This window comes from Danio rerio, chromosome 3 (assembly GCF_049306965.1).
Source record: "Danio rerio strain Tuebingen ecotype United States chromosome 3, GRCz12tu, whole genome shotgun sequence".
Lineage (NCBI taxonomy): Eukaryota > Metazoa > Chordata > Actinopteri > Cypriniformes > Danionidae > Danio > Danio rerio.
In genome coordinates this window covers 13,719,892-13,740,225 of record NC_133178.1, presented here as the reverse complement: position 1 = coordinate 13,740,225, position 20,334 = coordinate 13,719,892, and the positions used below count along the sequence as shown (strand labels likewise).

General features: G+C 34.4%; 2 protein-coding genes across 7 annotated transcripts in view; both read left to right on the top strand.

Moving 5' to 3' along the window:
• The window catches only part of xpo6 (exportin 6), a 47,163-nt gene extending 38,103 nt beyond the window's left edge, over window positions 1-9,060 (top strand). For all 3 annotated transcript variants that reach the window (XM_073936736.1, NM_194374.1, XM_073936738.1), the window contains 7 exon segments: window positions 524-638; window positions 729-807; window positions 2,650-2,742; window positions 3,055-3,216; window positions 3,803-3,901; window positions 4,770-5,000; window positions 8,418-9,060. In XM_073936736.1, the coding sequence (XP_073792837.1) occupies window positions 524-638; window positions 729-807; window positions 2,650-2,742; window positions 3,055-3,216; window positions 3,803-3,901; window positions 4,770-5,000; window positions 8,418-8,519 (881 nt within the window). In that variant the 3' untranslated portion in view covers window positions 8,520-9,060.
• A 3,316-nt stretch (window positions 9,061-12,376) lies between these two features.
• Window positions 12,377-20,334, top strand: part of nme4 (NME/NM23 nucleoside diphosphate kinase 4) — a 56,385-nt gene continuing 48,427 nt past the window's right edge. For 2 of the 4 annotated variants that reach the window (XR_012398211.1, XM_017353700.4), the window contains exons 1-4: window positions 12,377-12,567; window positions 14,062-14,287; window positions 19,365-19,495; window positions 19,613-19,714. Coding sequence is in view for 3 of the 4 variants with exons in the window: in XM_017353700.4 (XP_017209189.1) it covers window positions 14,173-14,287; window positions 19,365-19,495; window positions 19,613-19,714 (348 nt within the window). In the remaining variant the exon portion in view is untranslated. 4 annotated transcript variants of the gene reach the window in all.

Sequence of the window (20,334 nt, the reverse complement as noted above, 5' to 3'; positions counted from 1 at the left end):
GGGGGAGGGTCTTGGACCAGATGCAAGTTTCTGCAGATTTTGTTTGATTGGAACGTTTAGAAATTAAACTAAATGGACAGTTATTTAATTTCATTGGTCATTTCTAATATGAAATTCAATCGTAACCTTGGCAAGTAATTGTGGAGAATTTGATCTGTCCCTATTCAAACTGAATGCCTGAGCATACGGCCCAAGAGGTGTTTCAAAGATGGCTGTTGAGTGAAATGACTTGCCTTAAAGGGTCTTTGATATCAACATGGAAACATGAAAAACATGGATTTTTTTAGTACATGCTATAACTTCAGAAGAGTCAAACTTTTTTTTAAGTAAGATGCTAATGGTCTAATCCGTTTCAGTGATTTATGCTAAGCTAAAAGTGCTCCCGCCAGCCTGAATGGATTCAAAAGTGGTTGTAAATTGAGCCTTTTCCAAAAAGAAATCGAGTGATTCTTTAAACTGCTGTACTCTTAAGCTGTGCTAAAGTTTATTTACGCTGTTGTCTTGTGTTCTCTCTGTTTCTTAGAGGTGACGGATGAGATGCTGAGTTTCTTTCTCACGTTGTTTCAAGCGCTTCGTGTGCAGATGGGAGTTGCCTTCACCGAGCAGATCATCCAAACCTTCCTCAGCATGTTCACCAGGTCATCTAGACGGCATCTGTGTGATTGCTGGTGTGCACTAGTGTGTCGTTACTGCTTGTATTAATGCTGTCTGATGTTTGTGTTCCTCAGAGAGCAGCTGGCGGTGAGCATCCTACAGGAGGGTAGCTCCGGCTCCAAAGTGGTCCAGAAGTTTCTCAAAATTCTCCAGGTGAAAGAAATGAGAACCTTTGTTTTTTTTGTGTGTTTTTTTTGCTATGTTTATGATTGATTTCTAGAGGTTGACAGTTGCGTTATTCATTCGTTGTATTAAATAATTTTATGTTATTTTATTATTATTTTTTTTAGTCTATATTTTTTTGCTGCCTGTTTTGTCTTCATTAATCCCACTCAGGTGGTTCTAAACTTTAGATTTCTTCTGTTGAACTCAAAACAAGACATTTTGAAGAGCTTTATTTATGGTAACTGTTGTACACTGAAAAATAAATTATGTAAATAAAAAAAGCTGTAAATAAAACTAAATATAAATAAAATCATTATATTAATCATATTTTCACTTCAGTATTTTAAAACATCAATATTTATTAATGTGTTGGTTGTTTCTTGTTAACATTACTTAATGTTGAACTAACAATAAACATTTTCATTAACTAACATTTAACAGAGATAAATAAATATTGTAACTAATTTTGTGACTACAACATTAAATATAGTAGTATTTTTGAACATTGCTAAAGCAAAGAACTGGAATTAATCTACAATATGTTGGCAAAAAAAAATTCATCGACTTCCTTAGTAGGAACAAAAAAAAAATTCAGGAAAACTTCCTGCGTGTTCAACAGAAGAAGAAAACCCAAACATGTTTGGTACAAGCGGATGATGAGTCAATTATGACAGGTTTTGTGTGTGCGTGTGCATGCGTGAGATCTTAAATATTTAACCTATACTGTACAAGAGGCTTGTGTTAAGGATAGTTTAAAAGAGGCTTATGTTGTTAGTTTTGGCAACTTTCTATATCATTTCTAGTTACTAGTTTCACTTTTAATTAGATTTAATGAGTTGATGAAAAACAAAAAAGACAATGGCTGCATCCAAAATTGCCTACTGAGGTGTGCTGCATTTGAGTTTATTGTGCATTCTAGTATGAATGCAAGTAGTATTAATGGAACTTGGACAGAGTACATCTGCTGTTTTGTCATGATTATGTGACCTACCTGCGTCAGTTGCGTCACTTTACATTAATGAATGAGGGGCATCATAGGATAGCGTAGCTTCCATCGGATGTGCACTTACTAATTTCGGCGAGATTCTTAAGTACTTCTCGCATACTGTTTTTCAAATGCTATGAATTCGGACATACTACTTGGCTCGCATACAGTTTTTAGTGTACTATATTGTATGGAGATATGTGATTTTGAATGCAGCCAATCAGCCTCAAATATTGGTCAAGTAAATCAAAATTACATGTTTAAACAGTCAAGCCTGAAATTATACATACCCCTGTGAAATTCTGACACATTCTAATAGTTTTGTTCAAATGGTTGGCAGAAAAAAACATTAAAGTTTTGCGTGGGCCCAGCCAGAGTCCTGACTTAAATCCAATTGAGAATCTGTGGAGGAAGCAAAAGATCAGGGTGATGGAGACTCTCCAACCAGAAAGAGTTGAAGCTAAAGATGACTATTTAAATATACCAATTTAATCAAGTGTTATAGTGCTGTAATAGCCGATAAAGGCTTTTCTAGCAATTTATTGAGAAGGGTATGAATAATTTTGGGCATGATACTTTTTGTTCAAATATAAATAAAAGCTGAAAATTATAAAAAAAAAATTTCCACAATGATGCCTCTTGTACATCGTCTTATCTTTTGGGAGAAGCCTGTGTCAATTCCAGCAAATTTGTAGGGAAACAACCAATGTTTTTTCTTTGTCTCAGCCAATGCTAAGACCTTTTAAATGCTCAACATGATGAAACATGAATTGGCTAAGTTCATATGTCAGATTGTAAGAGGATTAAACATTATGCTGACTCTTATTTTTTTTTTTCTTTCTCAGGTTGTCGTTCAAGAACCCGGTCAGACCTTCAAGCCTCTTTTACCCAGCATCCTTAGTCTTTGTTTGGATCAGGTTTACCCAATAGTAGCAGAGGTTAGTCATTCAATCTCATAGTGCCTATAAAGTATGTTTTTGTGTTACAGTATGTTTAGGGAATTATGAGATTTACATTTCATTTACTACTAACAGTAAATTTGATTAAACTGTATGTTTCTAACACACCATGTTAAATTTACAATGTACCAATAATCACCACATTAGCCTGTACAGTACTTGTACCGTATGTTTAGCTATTGCCAGTAGTATATCCATGCAACAAGAGGTCCAGGGTCACGTGTATTAAAAAAAAATAAATAAATAAAATGGGTGTTGAGATCTTCACCGTTCTTCATCTCTGTTGTGCAGCGCTCCTGTCCAGATGTGAAAGCCGAGATGTTCGAGCTGCTCTTCCAGATTCTCCACCAGAACTGGAGGTTTTTCTTCAAGAGCTCAGTGTTGAGCAGTGTTCAGAGAAGCGGAGCGGAGGAGCTCATGGAGAACCAGGCACAATTCACTGCTGCCATGCAGGTAATTGGCTGCCTTCAACTCTTCACAGCTAAACCAAGCATCAACAAATATCTTCTCTTAGCATGTAATGCCCCTTTAATTATCTTCCCAGTAAAAAAAAAACATGCTGAGTCTGCTGAAAGTATAAATGTCGTGCTTATTTTTCTCATTCAGTTCCACACAAAAAAAAACATTTCATCGCACTTTATTAGGCATCCGTTTTTCTTTATTTTTAAGATCAATATCAATGTATTTTAAATAATGATTTCAGTTATGCATAATTATATACTCCAAACCTAAACCTCACCATATAGTAGCAGTAATATAAATAGTAATAGTACATGTAAGTGATTAATATAGCTCGCTATCTAAATTGTTCCCCTGTAACAAGGACACCCTAAAATCACTATAAAATAATTTAAGTTCCAATTTGCTGTTGGTTTATTTAATTATATATGTCTTGCTATTTTATTATCTATATTTTATTTGTCGTTTTTCAGAATCCCATTACAGTCAGTTCTGCAGCTTGTGATTCAGTAGCCGCGCTGATAATGCTTTCATTCATATTGTGTGGATGTGTGTGTTTTAACATGTCTTTGATTTGCAGGCATTCGGTCAGTCTTTTCTTCAGCCTGATATTCACATCTTCAAGCAAAACTTGAGTTACCTGGAGGTGCTGAACACCAAACACAAGCTGTACCACAGGGTGAGACGCACTGATATGTACTTACATTACTCAAAATAATGACGGTGCTACAGCTTTTAATATGGACTTTTCAAATAAAAACGTCTGCTTGAATGAAATTCTAGAAAATTAGTGAAATTATGATCCATTGTCGTTCAGCAAATACATAATAAGTAAATAAATATTTGATCATACTAAATGTTATTTTGTTTTTACAACTTAAAATGGTAAAATCATGATTTGAAGGAGAGGTTTAACGTTTTAAATTAAACTAGAAAGACAAAGCAAAGACTGTGAATATGATTCTGAATATGATATCTATTTTGGTATATTGTAAAAATGGAATGACATTTTAAATGGGTGTTATGTAAATCTTGGTGCAAATAACTATTTTATTTACAAATATTATTTTGCAAAAGTGTGAGGTGAAAAAAGATGTAGTTTAATGTAAAACGAATCTGCATAATTTATACCTTTAATTTTAGTTTTATTATTTTATTATAAATTTAATCTTCAGCTTTAATTTCAGTTTCCACAAAATGTTGGAAAACACCCAAACCTCTGGCTCAGGCTTGTATTTTTTTGTTTGTTAGTGAAATAATTCAGACTTTGAAGCAGGTACTGAATTTTATTTTGCAAATATGATGCCGTACCATCTGTAAACATAAAACAAGTGCATATATATTGGTAAAATTGTAATATTTAATAATAAAGAATAAAAAAAAGTATTATTATTAATAATAATAATACTACTAATAATAATTTCTTTATTTTAAATATTACAATTTGAACGGTATATAATGATGCTGATATACAGAGTTGAGGTTTGTTTGTTTTCTTTTAAGCTTGTGTCTGTGGTCGGTCAGTGATGTGTGATGGTTAATTGCAGAAGCTGTTCAGAAACGCCATGCTGTTCCACTTCATTAACGTCCTCCTGCAAGTCCTGCTGCACAAGAGCCATGATCTCCTGCAGGAGGACATCACGCTGGCGCTCTATAACATGGCGGCGGTGGATTTCTCAGCATTCTACTCCTCCTTCTTGCCAGAGTTCCTCAATGGATGCCAAGGCCTTGACCCACACCAACGCACAACGCTTGCCCGAAACTTCACGCCAGAGAGGGTGAGCGAACATCACCATTACAGTGCATCAGAAAACACTGTTGTCTTTACAGATGTAAAGGGGTGACATGTACTCTGGATTTTTCTGAAGTCACTCCAGGCTTGTTTCTATCCATTAAAATTGCAGAAATTCCAATTATAAATTGAAATTACATAATGGAAATGCGTCCATTTTGCAAAAACTCCCATCTATTGGGAAAAAAACGATGATTATAATGAAGTATAACTAGGTTATTATTAATACACATTACATCATTTAACACAGCAAATATTTATATGCATCTTATCAATAGTATGAAACTTTGGAGTGGCCTAGTCAAAGTCCTGACCTGAATCCAATTAAGATGCTGTGGCATGACCTTACACAGGCTGTTCTTGCTCAAACCCTCCAATTCAAATTATGCTTATTGGAAATGCAAAAACTCCCATATATTGCAAAAAATAAAGATCAGTAATGCTTTCTGTTAGGCTCATGCTTATAATGAACTGTCAATCTGTTTAAATTTACTTATAATCATTCTATAAATGTATTTATAAAGAAAAAACAAACCTTATGCTGTATTATGACTATTATAGCTAAATAATAAAATAATAGTGTTATTAATATTTATTACTTAATGATGTATTTATAGGGTTAATAACAGTATGCTGACCCACATTAAGTATTTAAAAGGCTCTTATTAACATTATTAAACTTCAGAGTGGGCTAGTCGTCCTGACCTGAATCCAATTGAGATGGAAATTGAAAAAAAGATTGAAAAAACAGTTTCTTTGAAGCTCATGCTTATAATGATTTATAACTCTTTTTATAATTATTTATAGTCATTCTATAAATGTATCTATAAAGAAACAAACCTTATAATGAAGTATATGACAGTTATGGCTACATAATAAAATAGTTATAATCGTGTTATTAATACCTAATACTTTAAACCTTCAATGATGCATTTATAAGGTTAGTAACTGTATTATGACTGGGCCCACACGGAATGCACGTGCAGAATCCCGCAGATTTTCGCTGCTTTTTAGCCCATGATTAATTCTGTTTATTTACTTGAGTAAATGTGTGTAAATGTATATTTATTCAGTTTTTTTTATTAATTTCAGTAATATCATTTACTAATATTAAAATGTTCATCTGATTTATGTGCAATGCAGTTTGTACAGTAATATTTCAGTCTTTTAGTAGAGATATTATATGAGATATTTGCTTTGTTTACCAAATAAAGTGAATCTAAGTGGATTTGCATTTTAAACATTAAATAAAAGTTAAAAACATATGATTTTTTTATTTCACATATTAAGGTTTTAGTTATAATACTCCCAAAATAATTCTGCAGAAATCCGCAGATTTTTAACAAAATTCTTGGCAGAAATAGCAACAAAACTTCCGCAGAACCGTCTGGCCCTAATTGTGACCCACATTATGTATTTATAAGGCTGTTTTAAACTATATAAAACTATGGATTGGTCAAAATCCTGACCTAAATCTAATTGAGATTCTGTGGCATGACCTTGAAAAAAGCTGGTGATTCTCCAACCCTCCAATTTAAATTGTGAGTTTAAATTTAATACACAGGACCTTTAAATGCAACTCCAACAAAAATAAACCTTTTTTGATTTTTTTATTAAAAAATTTAGTAAGATTCACTTTTATCCAGTGTTGGACAAGCTACTTTACAAATGTAGTGAGCTAAGCTTTTAGCTACTCTACTTAATGTAGCTTAACTACACTAAAAGCTACCCTCTGGGAAATGTAGCAAGCTAAGCTAATGCTTTTTTTTTTTTTAGCTTTTGCAGTTTTTATTTTTAAATCGAAGCGACTTAGATAAGGCAGACGTAAAACTGTAATATATTACTTTTTTCCTAACACTGGATTTCTTTAAAAAAAATAAATAAATCAAATTACAATAAAATACCACAACACATCTATATTCGCATTGCATCCTTAAAAAATAACCAATACATGTAGTTACTTTTTATTTATTTTTAAGAGACTAGATATTGTAATATATTGCTTATTTCCCAACACTGCCAAGTCAATCCAAGTCAATCATATCTTAGAGATCAATAAAACCGTCAATGAAACATATGAGGCACAATTCAGTTCAGTTATTTACTGTAAATAATATGCTGTACTAAACAGAAACAAATTATAGTACATAACAGCAAAAACAAAACGTCCAATAAAAGCAGGTGTTACACATTTAAAATACTATAGTAATTTATAATAGAGAAATATTTTGACCTAAGCATTATGCATATTGTATATATATATTTACAACTCTTCATTAATAAATTACACCACATAATACAGTAATTTATAGCACTACTTACTATAAATCACTGAAGTGTTTTTTGAGCACAGCAGCAGAAATTTATTGCATCTTAACATGTACTTCTCGAGGTATGGTCACAAAAACTCCTGCTTCAGAAATAACTCCTCTCCCTCAGTCATCTTTCCATCAAGCAAGTTTCTCATGTTAGCCTAATTTGGTTGACGACGTCATCTGACCAGAGGTGGCAGTAGCGTACAAAAACGTTTGCAGTCAACTATCGTAAAACAGGAAGAAGAAAAATTGTCATTCTCGCCATCATATGGATTTACTTTCATCAGTTAGACCAGGTGTTTTCAAACTTTTCGGAGCAACAAAAAACAAAATTATAATGCATGTGCTTTGCAAAGCCTTGACGGTGTGGTTGAGTCAAACATTAAGGAGGTTTACATGGGCAACAATACTTTAATACAATTTTAATATGATTAAGACCGTGCTCTGATTAGAGTCTACCATGTAAACAGTTACTTTTGATCACCGTAATCCAGCTAAAGTCATAACTGAACTAAACAGAAATGAAATTAAGACACGTGGAGTATGCAGATATTAGTGACATTATTGAGATAAACATCGCAGTCAAACTATTACCGTCATGTAGGACTTTTTGCCACATTTTGTGATGATCCATTTTAATTGTGTATATTTTACTGGAACACATTTACTCTACAGGTGCCTGAAAGTTAGCTGTGGAGCTGACGTCAATCATATTCCCTCTAGTGAACGCATAAAAATTGTCATCATAATCACAGTTTGAAAACCCTTGGGTTGGATATCGGCCTCAAAGTCACATTAAATGAATGTCGGTGCCGTCACTTATTGATCCACGATCTGTAAAATGTGGCTTTGTGGATGCTACTGCGCTACTTGACTAATAAAATAGCTTCGCTGCTGTTAAGCTATTTGATTTAGAAAGTAGCGACGCTACTGAGAAATGTAGTTGAGCTACTGCCCAACACTGCTTTTATCTTATTGCTGTTGATGTCTTTTTATTCATCTATTTATTTCCATTTATTCTAGAAAAGTGGTATTTCGAAAATGTTTGCAAGTTTGATTTGACTCGACTCTCTCTTACTCTCTCCCAGGACCTGCCGTCGTTTTCTCAGGGAGTGTATCGTATCGTGAACGACCTGCGCTTTTACAGACTGTGCAATGGGAGCCTCCCGCCGGGAACGCTGAAGTTATAGCAGCACATCACAGGACCCGCCACACAGCCAAACCACGGGCCGTCCTGAAGCCGCCCGTCTGTGGTGTATCTGAGGGCTGCAGGGCTTCCTTCCTCAGCTTCTTTTACCTTTATTTCAGCTAGATTTTTACACGTTGCCAATGATCAAGAGGCCAAAGTGGACGTTTAGCAGCTGCCGTGGAGAAACTGGCTTCGGGATCCATTGCTGAATCGGAGCGGTGCTTCCCGGATTTGCTTGATGTTTTAAAAGGACCGGTGTAACCGAAAGCACACTTAATTGAGTTGAAATGATGGATGTTGAAATGCGGCGGTGTGGAGATCTCAAGACGGTTTTTCGTGGATGGAGTGAAGCATTGCTGAATGGTTTTAAAGTGAACGCGTGCAACGCAGAGCACTGAGGTTTTTTTTTTTTTCTCTCTTAAATGTCTGGTTTTATTGCCCTCTCCTCATTTCCTCGGAGATGGACGCTTATGTCTTTTTCATATCATTCCATCCTGATACAGGAGAAACAAACCTTCAATAAAGTTTTATAAGGAAATGCATTCTTGGACTCGGTTTGTTTTGTTTTGGTACAAGAGATTAATATAGAGATGTATTTACTTTTAGTGGTGGTGTGGTACTTCTTTTTGTGCGCTTCTAATTTAGATTAGATTAGATTAGATTCAACTTTATTGTCATTACACATGTACAAGTACAATGCAACGAAATGCTAATCACGTTACCTTATTGACCTGTCTTTCATGTGCGAACGGATGCTGCTAATGGAACCTTATTTCCTCTAGACTTGGTTTCTTTTATTTTCAGCTGTAAAAAACAGCTTGTTATTCTACTTGATGTTGCACGCTTGTATTATATACCCACTGGCCACTTTATTAGGTACACCTTACTAGTACCAGGTTGGACCCACTTTTGCCTTCAGAACTGCCTTAATTCTTCGTGGCATAGATTCAACAAGGTACTGGAAATATCCCTTAAGAGATTTTGGTCCATATTGACATGATAGCCATTATACAATCCGAAGGTCACAGCAGAAATCAAGACTCATCAGACCAGGAAACTTTTTCCAATCTTCTACTGTCCAGTTTTGGTGAGCCTGTGCGAATTGTAGCCTCAGTTTCCTGTTCTTAGCTGGCAGGAGTGGCACCCGGTGTGGTCTTCTGCTGCTGTAGCCCATCTGCCTCAAGGTTGGACGTGTTGTGCGTTCAGAGATGCTCTTCTTCTTCTGATACCTCAGCTGTAACGAGTGCTTATTTGAGTTGCTGTTGCCTTTCTATCAACTGGAACCAGTCGGGCCATTCTCCTCTGACCTCTGGAATCAACAAGGCATTTGCGCCCACAGAACTGCCGCTCACTGGATATTTTCTCTTTTTCTGACCATTCTCTGTAAACCCTAGAGATGGTTGTGCGTAAAAATCCCAGTAGATCAGCAGTTTTTGAATTACTCAGACCAGCCCGTCTGGCACCAACAACCCAGCAAAGTACAAATCTGGAGCTTATCTAACAAAAAAACTTACAATAATGGTCCAAAAATTACTACACCTAAATAAATATATTAGGGAAAAATAAAAAATTAAAATAAAGAAATTAAAAAAAAATAATAATAAAATAAACAAAAAAATTTGTATTTTTAAATTGAAATGTATTTTTCTATTTCTAAGGATGTTCGGTGACTAAGATATTATATTATTAAATATCCGTGTTCTAAATCAGTTTTGTTCAAACTAACTAAAATATAAATCTATATTCACTGAGAAATTGATCAAAATATTCATTTTCAAAATTGTTTGTACTCATTTGTTTATTAAGGAACACCATTTTTTTGGGGGAATTATTTTATCTGCCACGATGAGAGGAAAAATATCTAGTCAAATATTATTTAAAGATACTTCTATGCAGCTTAAAGTGCCATTTAAAGGCTTAACTAGGTTAATGTGCAACGAGGGTTTGTTCTGTAGACAATCGGAAATAAAAAAAGAAAAATTTAGTTTAAAGGGGCTAATAATATTGAGCATAAAAGTTTTTTTTTTAATTTTTTTTTATTAAAAACTGCTTTTATTCTAGCTGAAATAAAAAAAAAATTCTCCAGTAGAAAAAAATATTATCAGACATACTGTAAAAAATTTCTAGCTCTGTTAAATTTTATTTAAGTAATATTTAAAAAGAAAAATAAATTCAAAGGGGGCTAATAATTCAGATTTTTTCATTCTGGCTAATGTATTCAGATTTTTATTATTATTATAATGCATATGCTCTGGTAGAGGGTGGTTGGAGCAGTCAAATAGAAGTTTAAAAATCATAATTGTAGTCGGTATATTTTATGTTAGAATTATTAATTTTGCTTCATTCTGTGTTATTTTGTATTTTAATTGCATGTTGCTTTTACTGAATACTTGTTTTTCCTGACCATTTATGAAGGAAAACTTCATCAGGTTTTTGAGGTAAGTTTACTAACATTTTTTTGTTTCTGAAATCTTAAAGTTGAGGTTGTTTGGTAACTGTGGCATAGTGACCACTAGAATTCATATCGTTTTACTGACAGTATGTATTATGATTATTATTTTTTTCACTCAGGAGTTGCAGGCAGACTTAAATTTTATGAATCACCAAGGACCAAAACTTGAAGAAAAATGAATCCACATCTTGGATATACTGAGGGTAAATTTGCAGCATTTTAAAATCTTTTTGGTGAAATATCTCTTTAAGAAATATACTGTAACAAATGTGCTGCAAATTGATTGTTAACGTTATTTAATGCTATTTTATAATATATTAGTATTAATAATATTTAACCAACCTGAGCAATAATGATTGCATTTGTATTAACCAAGATAAACCAAAACATTAATAAACAGCCACAGATGTGATACATTGCTTGCTCACTGCTGTAACTACCATTACGTAATGAGAGTTTAGCATGATCCCTCACTGTGTGAATGTTTACTTGTTGAGGTAGGCCAGTCCTCTTCTGTTTCTGAAATTTTTGATTTTCAGTAAAGATGAATATTTTTCTTACTAAGTGATCTCCAAAAGGTTCCAAACCTTCATGAGTATTTTTTTCCCTGTTCAATGCAAAAGAAGGAATTATAAAAACGCTAGAAACAAGTAACCATTGACTACTATAGTAATTGTTTTTCCTGCTATGGAGGTCAATGGCCAACATTTTTCAAACTACATACTTTTGTGTTCAACACAACAAAAAGGGTGCCTAAATGGTGACAGTGTGTTCAGTTTTGTGTGAACTATCCCTTTGATATGGCTCATTTAATAAAAAAGTATCTTCTGAAGCAAACTTTTAAAGGAAAAAGGTAATTCATTATTTATTAGATCAGGAAAATTGTATTTAAATTACTTTTCTTATTACGTTGACTAAAAAGTTACATTACTCAATGGTAACCTAATGGGTATATGCAGATGGACTTTTAAATTCAGTCAGCCAGTCTCACGGCTTCCGGTTGATTTGCCATCCCACACAAAATCGCTGTGTTTACGATTATTTCTTTAAAATAACAGCGATCTTCACTGCCTGGCTGAGATACAATATAAAGTGGGTATCAGACCAAACAAGAAGCACTGCATTAAATTATATTTGTCCACGCCAAGTCTTTAAAATAAGGAAATTAACTTCACCCCATAATTTTAATGGAATTTCTGCGCTAGCCTGCCGCAAATGACGCCACCCATGTTTAAATGGTCGTTCGTCTCTTTTTTACGCTTTACCAACCAAATGAATGCTTAGGTCTGTTTAACTGAATGTATTGTAAATACATTACAACATCGATGCTGTAAAAACAGCCTTGTGAAATTGAAAACAGTCACATTAAAAGTCTTTAAATGTAAATGAGATAAACCGCGACCTCTAGTGGCCAATGACGTGCCACGGTCATTCCATCACGTCACTCCTAACGAATTTCAGTTAACTGGAGGAAACAAGTCTTTAACTGAATTGAACTAAATGATCTTTATCGATGTAATATCATTTCTCAGCTGTTTGTGTGGCATTATCAGTGACCAGTGACCGCTGCGTTTCCTGTTATCACCGCTCAGTTAATGTGAGTGCAATCACCTGTGTGAAATGATCAAAAGTAGTCGTTTCTGTTTGTTTGTTTTCCTCCAAAGGCTAACGTTTATTGTTCTGTCGCTCTGCCAGACATCGATCATTGCGTGTTTGTTTTTCGACCTAACTTTCCTTTTAGGACAATGTTGCTGAAATAAACACATGACAAACGTGCTTTTAGAAGAACTTGTTTTTAACTTGATAGTTGTAGTCTAACGTTAGTTGTTGTTGCTTCTTTTAAACGCGTTACAATTGATAATACACGAAGCCTACATAAACACATACACACACATTCAACGTGGTTATTTTACAATTAATCTACTTTAATAATCATATGTTTCTTTAATTAAATAAAAATGTATAGCATATAAGTAAACTAGAGTCCTAGTAAATAATATTACAGAGTACTACTGTTTTCTACAACTAACTTATATGTACTGTAGTACCCAACAGACTACTATAGTAAAAACTGAGGTATTTATTACAATTTATAAATTAACCTAAAGATAATACTTAAGTTTGCTGTAGCTCTCATTAAGTGTTGTGAATACTGAAGAGTATATGCAGTATAATACACTTTACTGTAGTATCGTTCACAAACACTATAGTATTAACTATTACTGTTTTTCATAAAGCAACGTATAAATCTGAAGAAAAAAATATTGTATGATTCAAAAGAATTATATATATATATATATATATATATATATATATATATATATATATATATATATATATATTCAAATATATATATATTCAATATATTCAAATATTATATAATTTTACAGCATGTCCACTGTAGTGGACCACAGGACCATTTTAGTTCAAAACAACCACCACTCAGGATATGGCTGTAAAGGGATAATAATCCAATATTAATGTAACAAAAACTAAACAGAAGCCATTTTTTATTTGTATGGAAATTCCTGAAACAGTTTAGTCTGAGAGCCGAAAAAAAGGGTGACAAATTTAATATAAAAGCTGATTTAATACTGATAGTCACTCTCTAATTGACTCTAATATACACACACACACACACACACACACACACACACACACATACATACATACATACATACATACATACATACATACACACAAAATAAACAACATTTAAAGTGCATCATAAAGTTTGTTAAGATTATATAAAACTATTGGACAACACCTTTGACATTCTCGTCTTTTTTGATCCCAAAAAGTAAAAGTATTAATTTACTTGCAAACGTCTTTCTATTATTTAGACGTGTAAATATGTATGTATGTATGTGTGCGTGTGTGTGTGTGTGTTTGCATTTCTTTCAAGGCTTTCCAAACAGGAAATGGTGTTAATTAAGAGGTTGTGTTTGTGCACGTGATGACCGGTAATGTCACTATAATTTGAGGGCATATTTCTTTCCCATGATGCTGCTACACACACACACACACACACACACACAGACACTCTCTCTCTCCTCATCTGAACACTGGACGCTTGCCTTTGACCTGCCAGGTGAATGACCGCACGCGTGTGTAACGGTCCGAGGGTTAAAAGCTTCGGGACCAGGTTTTGGAGTTGTAAAAGTTCTGCTCGGTGAAGCTTTGTGACGGACTTGACCTGGAAATGAATATGATGGCGGTCAGATTTGGTCTCCGCGTCCACGCAGCGCGTGCGGTCACGCGGAATCCCTCGCGCGCTCTGGGTATTGGAGCCGCGCGCAGCCTCAGCAGTGACTCAGGTCAGTTTACAAACATCTTTCTTAACGTAGCTCGAGTGAATAAATGTTTAAGATTTCAAACTGTTGTCTTTAAGGTGAAGTCTTGGAACAGGGATAATTGATAGTTCCAAGACAATACAGTGTAATTAGACGTTTATCGTTTGGCCATGCCGTTTACAGCGTGTAAGTTAACATTTGCAGCTTTAAACAACTAGAAAAACGCATAGCGATTTTAAGACATTTGTGTTAATGTACTTAAGGTACTAGTGAGTTTTAGAAATGTTGCATTACATCTGAGAATTTTTTTTGTGTTGGAGTGAAGGCCTAAAATGTACACGATGATTGTAAAATATAGGCTAAGTGTTACATGTAATGCCATGATGTGTCAATATGGCTATAGGCATACATTAAAGTACATTTATGTGCATATTTTCTATAATTTATTTAATTAATTAATTTATTTGTGCGTGTGACAGCGACTATTATGCAGTATAAAAGTGCATAAGCATTAATTTTGCACGAGCTGTGGTCAGTCCTCTCGTGATCCCTGATTGGTTAATTGTGTTATTGTGTCCTCACGTGGGCCAGTGCTGCTGACTGCATTATATTAGGTTAGGCAGGAGCTTATACTGTATATGAAGAAAGTGGTTTGAGACTGATATAACTTGATAGATAACTTAAAGGGGCAGTTCACCCCGAAAGGAAAATTTAATCACCATTTGCTCTGACTTAAGGGCTTCTAAACTTTTATAAGTTTACTTTATTCTGTTGAACACAAGGAAGATAATCTGAAGAATGTTTTGGGGGGAAAAAACAGCCATCGACATCCTTAGTAAGAATAAATAATACTATTTAAGTCAATAGCCATCAAACATTTCTCAGAATATCTATCTTCCTTGTGTTCAACTGAAGAAACTCAAAACAGGTTATGAACAAGTAAGGGTGAGTAAATAATGACAGTTTTCGTTATTTGGATAACCTATACATTTAACAAAGGATTTTGACTAGGGCTGAACAATTTATTGTTTGGGCATCGATATTGCAATGTGTGTATCCGCAATAGTCATAACGCAGGATTGGATTAAATATATTATAAATATAATTAAATGTATATTTCTGGATTATTTATAAAATGATGACCGTGTTATTTTAGGGTTGATTGTTCAATTTCTGTACTTCAATATGGTTAGACTCTCCAGTAAAGCCATGAAGCACTGTTTATTTAACTTTTATATTTGCTGTCATATTTATATATGATTGGAATATATTTTATGCAAATGCTGAAATTAAATTCATATCGCAGCAAAACTAAATAACACAATGTCAGATTTTTCCAATATCTTGCAGCCCTAATTTTGACAAGGTTTTCGTTAAAAAAAAATAAACATCATGCACACCTGTGTCCCTATTAATAACCAGATTTATTTCCAAGTTATATTGCCTTACTAAAACTGCAGTGTTTATTGTGTTGTTTGTTTTTTAACTTTTGTTTTATTTATTTTTTTACCTCCATGTGTAAAACCATTCGTAGCATAAAAAACCTTATATTCAATTAGAACATATACTACAATTAGTACAAGTAGTACGGTATTGCCATCACTGTACTATGCTACTGCAGTCGTACTTAAAAAAAAAAAAAAAAAAAGATTATTTACTACGGTATTGCCATCACTGTACTATGGTACTGCAGTCGTACTTTAAACATATTACATATTTTTAAATTTTTATGTATGGACATACAGAGGAACGAAATGTCGTGTCTTCCAGGACCACGGTGCTACATAAATTAATTATAAATACAAACACTGGACATACTGTAAGAGCTTTAAAAAAAACTCTTCATGACTAACATATGCTATAAGATACTTAATTATACACATAAGACAGGCTATACAAGTTATTTTTTTACAAGTTGCAAGTTATTAGAGCCCTAACTTCATAAATGTAGTGAGCTGTAACTCTCTCTATGATTGGACATGAAAGTAGGCAGCCAGTGTGTGAGGGTCATACTGAAAGCACATGAGTGTGTGTCTGTTATTAACCAGAACAATTTTTATTATTATTTTTATATGCCCCCAAATTATATTCCCTTACTAAAAACGGCACTTTTAGTTGAGGATATTTATTAACCGTGCATTTAAGGGTACCCTTAAAACCCTTGTGATTTTACCTAACTTTGCCACAATTAATTGAAAAGCACCAAAATGTACCCCAATTTAGCATCAATACTTCCATGTATAAAACCGGGTATAGCATAAAAACCATACATTTAGTCAATTCATATAGAGGCACTACAGTATTACCATCACTGTACTATGGTACTTGCAATAGTACTTTAAAAAAGCTACTTAAAAAAAAAGTTTTCTTATTGTTATTTGTACATTGTTAAAGGCCTAACTGTATGATTGTAGCAAGCTGTAACTCTTTCTGTGATTGGTCAGATGAAAGTAGGCAGTCAGTGTGTGAGGGTCATACTGGGAGCACATGAGTGTGTGTGTGTGTGTGTGTGTGTGTGTGTGTGTGTGTGTGTGTGTGTGTTATTAACCAGAACAATGTTTTTTCCAATTTACATTCCCTTACTAAAACAGCACTTTTAAATGAGAGTATTTATTAACCTTTCATTTTAGCTACACCTAATACCCTTGAGATTTAACCTAACTTAACAATAATTAATTGAAAAGCACCAAAATGTGCCACAATTTTGCATTGACACCTCATGTGTAAAACCACAAATAGAATAAATACCATATATTCGGTTAATGCATATAAAAGTGCTACAATATTACCTAGGGCTGCACAATATATTGTTTAATTATCCCAATTAATCAACTAAAATGACAAATTATTTCCAAATTGAATTATTTAGGTCATCTGGTGAAATTGTATTTATATTGCAATATATAATCGCAAAATATAAATTATTTTTATTATAAATAATTTAATAATATAGAAATTATAAATTTCCAATATAGTGCAGTCCTAATATTACCATTACTGTGATTTTACCATGGCACTTGCTGTAGTACTTAAAAAAAAAACTGATTATGACAAAAGCTGAAAACTTCTTATTGTTATTTATTTATTTTTAGAGCCCCAACTGTATGAATGTAGTGAGCTGTAACTCGCACTGTGATTGGTCAGTTGAAGAGAGGCTGTCAGTAAGGATCATTCAGAGAGCACATGATTTTTTGTGTGTGTGTTTTGTGCTGTGCCTTTTAATTACATTAAGCTTCAATGAACTATTGTAAATGATCGCATGTCTGTAACAGTTGCAGTACATTTGTGTTAAAATAAAAATAATTTGCACCCCTTTTGGGTAAATTATCACGCAAAAATTATCAATAAATATTTGAAAACAATTATAAATGAAGAAACAGTAAAACAACTCAATGTTTTTATTAGTTCTACTTTTTATCAATATCATTTTGTGAAAATAAATCTTGCTTAGGCCCTTATGTTTTTTTTCTGTTGCTTTTTTTGCACAGTATTACATAGTATGTTCTAGCTTTTTAAATGCACATTAAAATTAGTAGCATGTTATAATATTTATTAATTTTCTTTTCGGCTTAGTCTCTTTATTAATCTGGGGTCGCCACAGCCAACTGAACACCCAACTTATCCAGCATATGTTTTACGCAGCGGATGCCCCACCCATCTCTGGGAAACATCCATACACACTCATTCACTACGGACAATTTAGCCTTCCCAATTAACCTGTACTGCATGTCTTTGGAGTGTGGGGGAAACCGGAGCACCCGGAGGAAACCCTACGCGAACGCGGGGAGAACATGCAAACTCTACACAGAATCGCCTACTGACCCAGTCGGGACTCGAATCAGCGACCTTTATGCTTTAAGGCGACAGCACTACATCCTGCGCCACTCCGCCACCACTCATGTTATAATATGTAAATATACATTTAAAAAAGGAGTGGTAGAATACTGTAAATCTTTAAATCCCTTGTCTTTAAGCAAAGGCTTTTAATTATTGCAATGTCCACATAAAAAGTATTAAAAAGTGTTTAAAATGCTAAAAATAATAAGCTGTTCTAAATTGAGCTTAAACAAGGTTTACATTTGCCTGTACAAATGATGGTGAATTTGATATTTAAGAAAGAACCCAAAAGAAGTGCTTCCTAATATGAGGTGAAATTTTAATAGTGATATACAGTTAAAGGCCTGTGAAATTATTTTGGTTGTTTAGTCCCTGATTATCAGGTGTCACCACAGCAGAATGAACCGCCAACTGTTCTGGCACATGTTTTACACGGCTAATTCCTTTCCAGCTGCAACCCAGTACTGGGAAACACCCATAAACCCTCACATTTACACATGCACTCATACACCGGCCAATTTAGTTCATCCACTTTACGTATAGCAAATGTGAGGGAAACCCCAGCACCCGTAGGAAACGCCAACCCGGTAAAAAAGGAAAACTCCACACAGAAATGCCAACTGGTCCAACTGGGACTCGAACCAGCGACCTTCTTGCTGTGAGGCGACAGTGCTAACCACTGAGCCACTGTACATATTCAGTGTTCTAATCAATTAGTCATGCAATGCAACTGAACCACCATGCCACCCTGTTTTGTTTATTTTGTTTTTATATTTCCTGAGTAATATTTAAAACAGCGAGGACATTTTTATTACCTTTTATTTTTTTGGAGAGAGTCTTATTTCTTTTAGTTTGGCAAGAAAAGAAAGTTTTAAATGATTGTATAGGTCAATATTATTAGCCGCCTTAATGAATATTATCATTATGAATAATATAATTAAATACCTATATACCTATGACAATGTTAATACCTAGGTAAGTTGATTACCAGTATCTAGCAAAATGTAATCATGACAGAAAAAATTATATAGCCATCAGAAACAACTTATTAAAACTATTAACTGTTATTAAATATATTTAAAAATGTTGAAGATTTGTTAAACTTGGAAAAAATGACTTTTTAAAAATAGGTTTGCATTCAACTGTCCATGTTTGCCTGCGTGTCATCCAGTAGATGGCGCTGTTTGTTTAAAATTGATCATTACTCAGGAAAAAAAAGACTATTTAAACTGACATGTATTGCTCTGTGTTTGTCCTGCTTTAGATTTCTCTGGCGTTAACGAACGCACTTTGGTTGCTGTGAAGCCTGACGGTGTTCAGAGGCGTCTGATTGGCGAGGTCATCAAGCGCTTTGAGCAGCGAGGATTCCGATTGGTGGGTCTGAAGATGCTGCAGGTGAGCGAATCTCTCATAAGTGACATTCATGAGATTCATTTGTGACCTGTTTGTTTATCGTGTGTGTGTGTGTGTGTGTGTGTGTGTGTGTGTGTGTGTGTGTGTGTGTGTTTTCAGGCTCCTGACAAGCTTTTAGCACAGCATTACGTGTCTCTGCAGAAAAAACCCTTTTATTCCAGCCTGCTATACTACATGACCTCTGGCCCCATAGTCGCCATGGTGAGGACCAATCAAACTTGCACTACAGCAAAACAGCCTGTAATAATAATGATAATTATACTATGGGCAGCACGGTGGCTCAGCTGTTAGCACTATCGGCTCACAAAAAGAAAGTTGCTGGTTCGAATCCCAGCTTGGTCAGTTGGCATTTCTCTGTGGAGTTTGCATGTTCTCCCCGTGTTGGTGTGGGTTTCCTCCGGGTGCTCCGGTTTCCCCCATAGTCCAAAGGCATGTGGTGCAGGTGAATTGGATTAACTAAATTGGCCATTGTGTGTGTGTGTGTGTGTGTACATGTTTTGTGACGTATAAGAACACAAATCTGTATAATGACATGGGTATGACACAGGTATTACAAAATATGAGGTGGAATATGAGGACATTGGTGACGTCCTCATTTCTCAAAATGCTTATAAATCCTACAGAATGAGTTTAATCAGAGAGTAAAGCTGCACACAGTCTCCTGTGATGGTTGGGTTTAGGGAAATATAATATACAGTTTGGACAGTATAAAATGAATGGAAACCTATGTGATGTCCCCACTTTTCACAAAAACAAAAACGTGTTTGTGTGTTTGTGTGTGTGTGAGAGAGAGAGAGAGAAAGAGAGAGAAAGAGAGAGAG